At 45.4% G+C, this 10,679-nt stretch overlaps 1 protein-coding gene across 1 annotated transcript; it reads left to right on the forward strand.

The window, feature by feature from the left end:
- The first annotated feature begins 540 nt into the window (after nucleotides 1–540).
- Nucleotides 541–3,009, forward strand: LOC147865104 (pentatricopeptide repeat-containing protein At3g09040, mitochondrial-like). The gene is made up of 2 exons (XM_087318637.1): nucleotides 541–2,458; nucleotides 2,501–3,009. The coding sequence occupies exons 1-2, from the start codon at nucleotides 541–543 to the stop codon at nucleotides 3,007–3,009; spliced, it is 2,427 nt and encodes an 808-aa protein (XP_087174763.1).
- The last annotated feature ends 7,670 nt before the right edge of the window (nucleotides 3,010–10,679 follow it).

Below are 10,679 nucleotides of genomic sequence, written 5' to 3' on the forward strand. Positions count from 1 at the left end.
TGAGCTTGCTTGCTCAACACATAGTTTTGGCTTGATATCTCTTGTGCCAACTGTTTTTTGAGATCGTTTCGAGACCCCCATGTTTTAGGGTCATCACACTATGTATATATTATATTAGATGTAAATATGTATAATATATGTGGAGGAATGTGTGTAGGAACCCACAAAGTACACACACTAAATAACCTATTAGCCTATAGAAGTTGCGTGCGAGTGAGTGAATGAGTGAGTGTGTGTATGTATGTATGTATGTATGTATGTACTCTCGGACATTGGAGCTAGAGCGTAAGCAAATAAATAATCCATACCATACCATACCATACCATATATGTAAATTGTAATACAGACAGACAGACGGGTGTGAAAGACAAACAACAAAATGTGAGCGTCTGAAGCAAGCTGCTGACTGCACGCACAATCATGGATAAGAAGAAGAAGAAGAAGAAGAAGAAGAAGAAGAAAGGAGGAGCATCCGGTCGTTAAGAAGCCGACCTCCATCACATCATGTTGAAGTCTTATTATTATAGTGGAACAAAGGACATGGACAAAAAAGGCATTGAAATAATACATGCAGACATCCTTCACAGAGCGTTGCTTGATAAAAACATTTACCTTGGTAATGCTTTAGTTGCTCTGTATATTCAGTGTGGTGCAATTGCAAAAGCACGTGCAATCTTTCACGAACTTCCACAGCCTGACGTGGTGTCATGGAACACAGTAATAGCAGGGTATGGTAGAGTTGGTGATGGAAGGGAAGCATTGTGTTTCTTGGAACGAATGCGGCAGGAGGGATTCTTGCCAGATGCAGTCACACTTGTTTGCAGCTTGAAAGCATGTGGGGGTATCAGGTCCTCTTACAAGGGCAGGCAAGTACATGCTGAGATTATAACTAGAGATGGGGGCTCCTTGTTGGACAAGAATATCATCCTTGGTACTGCATTGCTGGACATGTATATGAAATGCGGTGATCTTAGAAAAGCTCAGCAGGTATTTGGCCAACTTTCAGTCCATGATGTAGTCTGTTGGAATGCGTTAATTGCAGGCCATGCACAGCATGGGCATGGTGAAGATGCATTGACGTGTTTTCATCAGATGCAATGCAATGACATTCATCCGAATGCAGTTACATTCTTGAGCGTCTTGAAAGCCTGTGGCAACATTGGGGCAATTGATATAGGCAAGAGAATACATCATGACATTTTACAACTAAGGTTTCTGCCAAATAATATTGAAGTAGGTAATGCATTAATGGACATGTATGCAAAATGTGGCGCACTTGAAAAAGCAAAGGAGGTATTTTTCCAACTTCGAATTAGGAATGTTGTCTCATGGAATACACTAATTACTGCCTATGTTCAATATGGGCACGGTGAGAATGCTCTACAGTGTTTTGACCAGATGCAGCATGAGGGCTATTACCCAGATGTAGTCACATTTATATGCATTTTGAAAGCTTGTGGCTGCATAGGGTCAGCTGAAATGGGTGAGAAGATTCATGCCAAAATTGTTAGGAAGGGGTTGTTGGACAAAGATGCTTTGATTGGAACTGCCTTGGTTGATATGTATGCCAAGTGTGGTGCTCTTGGAAAGGCAAAAGCAGTATTTGATCAGCTTCCGTCACAAGATTTAGTCTCTTGGGGTGCACTGATTGCTGGATATGCTGAACATGGGCATGGTGATGACGCATTGAACTGTTTTGATCGCATGCGGCAGAATGGATTTTCTCCAGATTCAATTATATTTGTTTCCATTATCAAAGCCTGTGCTAGCATCAGAATATTACGGATGGGAAAAGAGATCCACAATGAGCTTATCAGTGGAGGCTTTCTAGAAAAAGACCTGATTGGCACTGCCTTGATGGACTTGTATACCAAATGTGGTGCATTGGCAGAAGCTGAGTGGGTTTTTGACAAAATACAGTTTCAAAATACAGTCATGTGGAATGTGTTAATCACAGGATATGTTAATCATGGACTTGGTAGTAAATCAGAAGTCTGCTTTCAAAGGATGCAATGTGAGGGTGTCTGCCAAGATGAAGTCACCTTTGCTGGCAACTTGAAAGCATTAGGAAGTATAGCACAAATTGATAAAGGCAAAAGGATACATGCTGCAATTGCAGGTGAGGTATATCTAGTTAAACACAATTTAGTTGGCAACGCATTGATGGATATGTATGCAAAATGTGGTGATCTCACAAAAGTGCAGGAACAGTTTGAGCAGCTTGAAGTCCGAAATGTAGAGTCGTGGAATGTGTTGATCACAGGATATAAGCAGCATGGGTACTGCAAGGAAGTACTCAAACGTTTCCAATGTATGCAATGTGAAGGGCTAGCCCCTAATACTGTCACGTTTATATGCATTTTACAAACCTGTGGTATCATCGGAGCGGCTGAAAAGGGTGAAGAAATACATGCTGAAATTGTTAGAGGATCACTAATGGCAAAGAATGTTTTGGTTGGTAATGCACTGTTGGATATGTATGCAAAATGTGGTTCTGCAGCAAAAGCACAAGAAGTTGCGGACCAACTTCCGGTTCAAGATGTTATATCTTGGACTGCATTAATCGCGGGATATGCCCACCTTGGTAAAGATGATATAGCAATCGGCCTGTTCAACAGCATGCTTGGGAGAGGGGTAGAGCCGGACGCGATAATTTTCACTGTTGTACTCAGTGCATGCAGTCATTCAGGTCTTCTGGATATGGGCCAAATCTACTTTGAAATGATGAGCTCATATTATGGTGTCATCCCAACCCTACAGCACCACACCTGTATGGTTGATCTTTTTGGTCGTGCAGGCCATTTTGACAAGGCAGTAGCAGTGATCAACATGATGCCAACATTTGACTATCTTCCTGTTTGGAGTGCTCTGTTGGCTGCATGCCAAAACCAACAGAATTTGGAACTTGGAAGACAGGCATTTGACAATGCAGTAAGACTGGATGATAAACATGCTGCATTCTATGTCTGTATGAGCAATATTTATGCAGTTTCTCAGTGTACGAATTGAGTATTTCTGGGGTGCCAGACGTTGTATATTGCATGATTACTGAAGAGGCTACAAGCATGCATTATTTATTTTGAATATGTAATTAATGCCATCATAGCTGGTTATTCCCTTTTCTATAGGTGCATACAATACTGTAACTGCTTGTAGTTATTGCATGCACATTCATGTGGATATCTTTTGTAATACTTTCATGGTGTGCTCTACTCACCTCATTTGTCATTAACAATTGTCAGCCAATCAAGTCTTCTATGTGTGCAAGTTATAATGTAATTGTTTGTGGTTATCGCACGCACATCCATGTGCATATCTTCTTGTAAAAGAATTGTGTGTAGAAGCTTACGAATAAAGACAAAGTCGACTCAGCTGGACAACAACAAACAATTAGGTATACACAGAGCACTTTTTATACAAGCCCTCTGACAGGGCTGCCATGAAGTACTGACAAGTACGTCAATGCTCTAAAAAGACCACCAAACACTAACTCCCAAAAGTATTCCTATTACTATGAATAGGAATATCAAGTCCTAACTACTTGTCGGCTTCCGTCGATCTAGCCAGCCGGATCAGACAAGCCTCTCTCTCAACACTCCCCCTCAACCTGAACTTGAGGTTGATTCCCTATGTCAGCTTCAGCTGATTCCAGCTCCGGCTTCTCATAGCATCTCCATACCTTGCTCACGATCCTCGTCCGGTCCGATTTCGTGAACCTCGACCCCTGCGTTCAGCATGTCTGCTTTGCAGACCCTTATTAGCTCCCTTGTTGTCACGACAATGGCAACCCTTGACCCGTTGGCTCCTCTTATTGGTGTCGTCTTCACCTGCCTCCTTTTCCGCTCCACGCTTCTTGACTCTGCCACCCCCGTGTTCGGTTGACTCGCGCTTCGGAGAACGACCATTCCCCTTACATCTGGCTAGTCTATACTTGGTCGATCTTCTTCCACTTGTTCTCTTGTCTGATCTATCCTCGACTTCTTCAGCTGGTTTGGACATTCCAGCTTCTTCAGTCGTCCTGAAATCGAATTCCACATCCGATTAAGCTTTTCGAACATCATCTCTCTCTTGTTCGCCTTTGCTTTCACTACTTCTCCTCCTGAAGTTCGGCATGTCGAGGTGCTGAAGGCTAAGCATACTCGAGAAATGCCGCAACATGTCTAGGCCGAGATGTTTGGTGAATATATCGGCAACTTGTCGATCCATCAGAATATATACAAGTTCGACTTCACTAGAGAGGACCCACTCGTGTACAAAGTGATAAGCACCTCAATGTGCTTCGTGTGAGCGTGGAAGAAGAGGTTTTTCGCTAGTTGGATGCTGCTGAGGTTGTCGCACTATATCATTGTTGGCTCAGATACCTCCATCTATAAATCATTCAAGAGCCATTTGAGCCATATGGCTTTGATAGTTGGCATTTTCGACCCAATCGGCATTTCGGTAGCATTGGCCCGATACGACACCACCCTATCTTTAGTGTTGTTGACATATCACAATATCCTCTACGCACATTGAAGGGACATGAACTGACTAATCACTCCAACCAGATAGCTGAGGTCCGACAGAGTGATGGTCAAGTATATTAGGCTTCCGACTATCTATCAGAACCGTATCAGGTCGCACACTGTTCCCCAACCCTAGCGAAGCTTTACGTTTCTACGTAGAGGAGTTGAGAAGGATTTGCATTCCGTCATTCCGAACTTGAAGAGCATACTCAACACATAATGCCTTTAGCTGATCAGTATGTCTTCTAGGGTGCGGATCACTTCGATCCCGAGGAAGTAATGAAGGTCGCCCAGATCCTTCATTTCGAATGATGCAGCAAGCTGGACTTTAGGTGGCTGATTTCTTCCAAGTCAATGCCGGAGATGACCAAGCCATCCTCTCCCAAGGGGGTTCGAACGTGAGGGGAGAGAGGAGAGAGAGACACAGAGAATGAGAGGGAAAATCGAGACAGACATGAGTTGAGGGTAACTTCACTATATTTCTCTTCCTTCATGTCCCATGGGTGGGTTTTAAATAATACAAGATCTTATGAAGACATTATAAAAAGCCAAATGGGGGTAGTTACACCTACCCACCTCACACTCACACATTAACATTTCATATTACACATTACACACCTTGCACATTCCACTGTTAACTCTCCTATACACCTATACGGGTAACACTTACTAGCCCATTCGGACCTTGCCAAACCCAAGCCCTTGCACGTCGAACCCACAAGCCCATGCCAAAAACTCATTGACCGAAACTCCATCACTCATCTCTTCTCTCATCGGTCGGAAATCCCTCGACCGGATCACAACTCTATGATCTATAACTTCGATCGAAGTTTACTTGACACAAACCTTCTCGTTTGGTCAACACATCTCACGATTGGATCATTACACCAATCGGCTCGTCCATTGTGGTGAAGTCATTTAGGTTTAACATATATATATATATATATATATATGTACATATATATATTTCTTCATTGGTCTGAGTGATGATGAGTTTTTGTACATTGAGTTTCCGGAATTCTATGTCGTACTCAACTTTTAAAATTTTTATTGATTGCCCTTGTGAAATCTAGGCATATGCCCTCTTGTTTTTGAAATTCTAATGGGGCGCCATTCAGCTTTTGAAATTTTGATGAGTTGCCCTCAAGTTTTTAAAATTCTCCATGTGCCCTTTGGTTTTTGAAATTTTGTCACTTGCCCTTCTCTTTTTAGTTTTCCTTTTGTTCTACTTGATTTCTTCTTTCTTTGTCCTTTTGTATTGTCTCTTTCTTCTTTTTCACTTCCTTCTTTTTCTTCTATCTCTTATATTGCTTCTATTAAGAGAGAAGCGACTTTTTCACCTTCTTCTTATGCTCCGTTTGCTTTTGTTCCTATTCTGTGTCTTCGGCTGCAGGGGAGGAGGAGGAGAAAGAAGCTTCCATTCTGTGTCTCTGACTGTGTATGTCTTTCCTCCTTCGTGAATATTGATCCATCTTCTCTTCTTGGTTGTCTTTCTTCTTTCTTCTCTTTCTCTTCTTCTCTTTCTTCCTCATTCTCCTTTCGTTTCTTCTTCCTTTCTTCTTTCTTTCTCTTCGATTTCTTAAGGATCTTGTGAATGTGAATGTGTGGAATCATTCGACAAACCGGCTTAGCTGGATAGCAACAGAAGATGAGAAGAAAGGTTAACACACATAGAGAGTACGCGTACAGAGGGGGGATAGAGAGAGAGAGAGAGAGAGAGAGAGAGAGAGAGAGAGAGAACGCAAACTATATTCAAAAAATACTCTAAAGACTCTCTCTCTATACAATGTGCTAGACAACACTATTTATACAAGTCCTTAAAGGACTGACAAAAGTACAATGTACTTCAATGCTCCTACAAGCAACTGACACTAACACCCAAAAATACGCCTACGTACTAGGCTTGATCCGTAGGCCTCTAACGGCCTACCAGTTTCAATATGATCTGGCTCTCTGATCCAGCTCCTAGTTTTGGATATCACCCGGACACCGATCCGGTTCTTTGTTCTGGATACCGATCCGGCTTTGGCTTATTCAGCTGATCTGGATCCGGTTGAGCTTGCTCGCTGAACACCCCCTCAAGCTCAACTTGAGGTCAGATCGTGGTGTCAGTTTCTTCTGTCCGACTCCTTCTGGCGTCCTCCCGCCTTGCTCACGCTCCTTGCCCGGTCCGGTTCCGTTTCCTACGACCCGTCCGATTCCACGCACCTTGACCTTCTCGGTCGGTTTGTCTGCTCAACAAATCCCATTTCATCTCCCTCGCTGCAACGACTCCAACGCTTGTCAACCCGTCAGCTCCTCCGTGATGGCGTTGCCTTCTCGTCTGCTTGGCCTTTAGTTGATCCGGCTCCTCCAAATCTTGAACAGAATCGGCTTCCTCTGATTCGTTCCAGCTCTTGTTCGAGTTGGTAGTCTCCAACTCGTCTTCCGTTTTTAGGCCCGTCACCACATCAGACCACATCCGAGTCTTGGCCTTCTTTCAGTCGGCTCTGTCCTTCTTGACTTTGACGCCGCTGCCGTTTGCTCCGACTTGTTTGGATGTGCCGACTTCTTCGGTCGGCTTGGATTCCTCTATCTGGTCATCTCCCCGCTTGGTTCTTTATTCCTCTCCCGCTCCTTGTCCGGTGCCTTTCGTTCCCATTCCTTTTCTCCCCCTCAACTGCGGCACGTCGAGATGCTGAACACCAAGCATGTCGGTGAAGTGCTGCAACTTGTCCGATCCGAGCGGTTTGGTGAAGATATCGGCAATTTGGCGATCTGTCTAAACATATCGAAGCTCAACTTCATCGCCTAGGACCTACTCATGCATGAAGTGATAATGCAGTTCTATGTGTTTTGTCTGAGCATGGAATATAGGGTTCTTGGTGAGTTGAATGTTGCTCATGTTGTCACAGTAGATCAGGATCGGGGTGAGTACCTCGATCCGGAGGTCACGCAGGAGTCGCCGAAGCCAAATGGCTTCACAGGTGGCATTGGTAGCGCCCCAGTACTTAGCCTCAGTGCTCGATAGAGCCATTATTGGCTGCTTTTTGCTACTCCACGCAACAACCGCGCTACCTAGCGAAAACATGTAACCGGAGGTGGATCGATGATCTGATGCATCACTAGCCTAGTCGGCAGCGGTGTATCCGACTAGCTCTACCATTATATTGTGTCGGTATAACAGTCCCTGGTCCTTCGTGCCGCTATACTCCGGTGCGTGCACTCAAGGTGCTCGATGATCGGCGTCCGCATGAACTGCCTGATCACCCCGACTAGATAACTGATCATCAACTATATAAGGCTTCCGACAAATTCTCGGAACTGTGTCTCATTGCAGGCCGGTCCGGAGTCGGGACGTAGCTTCAGGTCCTAGTCTAAGGGTTTGGAGATTGGTCGGCATTCTGTCATGCCGAACTTGTACAACATATTCAACACATAATAGCGTTGTGAGAGCAATATGCCATCAGGGGTCCGGATAACCTTGATCCCAAGAAAATAATGAAGGTCCCCCAGGTCCTTCATTTCAAATGTGTCCAACAACTGGGACTTCACTTGGCTAATTTCATCGAGTCCGGGTCCGGGTCCGGTGATGACTAAATCATCTACATACAGCAAGATGCACACCGGACCGTTCCGGATGAACAATGAAGAGTCGGACTTTGAGGCCGCAAATCCCATCTTACGCAACCGATGCATGATCTTCGCATTCCAAGCTCGAGAGGCTTGCTTCAGACCGTAAAGTGACTTCTTGAGTCGGCATACGACCAACTTGTTCATCTCCGATTGGAATCTGGGGGTTGGATCATATAGACCCATTCTTCAAGATCACCTTGAAGAAACACATTCGTCACATCCATTCGGTGAAGATGTTATCCCCTTGCCGCAACAACAACTAGTACCACACGAACCGTCGTCATCTTTGCTACCGCAACGAAGGTCTCATCATAGTCGATTCGATGGGTCTATGCGTATCCCTTTGCCACTAACCAGCCTTTGTACCGGTTGACCGAACTGTCAGCATTGTACTTTACCTTATATACCCATTTGCAGCCGATCAGTTTAGACTGTCGGGGAGGGGCAACCAGATCCCATGTGTCGTTGGCATCATGTGCCCGCATTTCTTCCTCCATAGCAGCACGCCAATTTGAGTCTTTTGCTGCTTCTGCGTAGCTCTCCGGCTCACGCATTTCCGCCACCATAGTCATGTACGCATAGTGATACGCTATGTACTCATTATACCCGTACCTCTTGACAAGTTTCTTCTAGCGGGTTGACCAACGTAACTTGTCATTACTCGGTTTGAGGCCCTTCTTGGCAGGTTCAGACTTCCTTTCTGAAGATCTGCCTTCTTCCTTTCCAGGGTCAGATTTGTTCCGATCTGACCCTTCATTGCCGGTATCATATTCCGCCATCTTCTTCTTCCCCTTCTCTTTTCGCATGAACCGTCTCCTCAGTTCCTTGCGCGGGGAGAGCACGACAGAGTCTCCACTACTCACCAGTTTTTCATCCGACTGGTCATCTCGACCCAGCCACTCATTCGGCCCACTTAGGCAGAATGAGATCAAACTCTTATCTAGAGTACCGAAGTCTTCATCTTCTACTTGGACCTCCTCGGGCTCACTAGCCTTATCTTCCGGAATCGGGTCGGAATTGGAGGTTGGAGTCGGTAGAGAGTACCATGATGCCGACTCATCAAACTCGACATCTCGGCTTACTTGGACCTGCTTAGTGTGGGGGTTATAACACTCATACCCCTTTTGCTCATGCGAGTAATTGACTAGGATACACTTCTCCAACTTTGGATCCAATTTCTTCCGCTTCTCATCCGGTACATGCACATATGCTATGCTACCGAATATCTGGACGTGCCTCAAATTCTTTGGATCCAATTTCTTCCGCTTCTCATCCGGTACATGCACATATGCTATGCTACCGAATATCTGGACGTGCCTCTAATTCGGCTTGCGCTCGAAATGCAGCTCATGTGCAGACACCTTATCTCCGATCCGGTTTTGGATGGAGAAGGCTGTTTGGATAACCTCAACCCAGTAGAATTGGGGATGCTTTTCTTCTCTATGAGGTAGATCCACGTGTGCCGGCTGTAGTCGTCAATGAAGGAGACGAAATACTGACTCCAGCCAAGGCTAATGTTTTGTGCCGGTCCCCATACATTCGAATGGATTAAGTCGAGCTTGTTACGGCTTCGGTTTCATTCTATGGGGAATGGAAGCTGGTGTTGCTTCCCGAGGTGGGAGGCTTCACAAATTTGGGCCTTCCGGCCACTAAATTTCGGCAAACCAAACATAACCTGTTTCGATTGCAGGTCCTAAAGCCTTTAGTAATTGCTATGGCCGATCCGCTTATGCCAGCAATCGATGTCCGATTCAATCTTGTGTCCTTTGGCAAACATGGTAGTGCCAACGTCATTTGTGTTGAGGATGAACATCCTCCCTTCTCTACGCCCTTTTGCGATAATCCAACCTTCTTCCTCGATGGAGCACTCGAGGTGCGTAAACCGCACCCGCATTCCCCGGTCGACGATTTGTCCGACTGACACCAGGTTCTTTGTGATAGTCAGAATGTGTAGTATGTTCATGAGCTTCACCTTTTGTCTGACATGGCTTAAAGGGACTTCTTTGATATGCACAATCAGGTGAGGGGTGTCGTCTCCGGTTGTTCCGGTTTCTCCAAAAAAGAGAACCACTCTTCATGGCTTGTCATGTGGTTGGATGCTCCAGAATCAACATACCACACTTCCTCCAGTTTGGAAGTAGTCTTCTTCATCGAGTTGGCCGTGTGCTTCATCACAAAGGCTGACCCCTTTCCGGTCTTCCCGGTTGTGGATCCTTCCGATCCTTCTGCATAGTGCGAGCTTTGCCGGTTCCTTGTCCGATATTGCTGGATCCAGATTTATCCTAATCCACGCAGTTCTTCCTGCACTCGCTTTCTTGGTGGCCTTTCTTGCCACAATACCAACATTCCGTGTCGGCCTTCAATTGTCGGTTTTCGGCTCCGACTTGACTCCCCCTACTTGTGGAGGGTCCGAAACTGCTGTTGGCACCGTCTCCGTGCCTTCGGTTCTGATCTTGCCCAGGGCTCCTTTGGCATTTTTGCATCTTTGATGTAGCTAAGCATCTGATCATGCACACCGGACGCGAGACAATACAATGCTCGGCTCGCTCCTTGCTCCCA

Source organism: Azolla caroliniana, unplaced genomic scaffold (assembly GCF_043228905.1).
Source record: "Azolla caroliniana isolate FFs.n. ecotype wild unplaced genomic scaffold, voAzoCaro1.0.p SCAF_4, whole genome shotgun sequence".
Taxonomy (NCBI): domain Eukaryota; kingdom Viridiplantae; phylum Streptophyta; class Polypodiopsida; order Salviniales; family Salviniaceae; genus Azolla; species Azolla caroliniana.

What these genes read in the sequence shown, in the direction of transcription:
- LOC147865104 (XM_087318637.1), top strand. Translation starts at nt 541, where the DNA reads ATGGACAAAAAAGGCATTGAAATAATACATGCAGACATCCTTCACAGA. An exon ending in GGCAAAGAATGTTTTGGTTG is followed by an intron (nt 2,459 to 2,500) that starts GTAATGCACTGT and finishes GTGGTTCTGCAG; the next exon opens with CAAAAGCACAAGAAGTTGCG.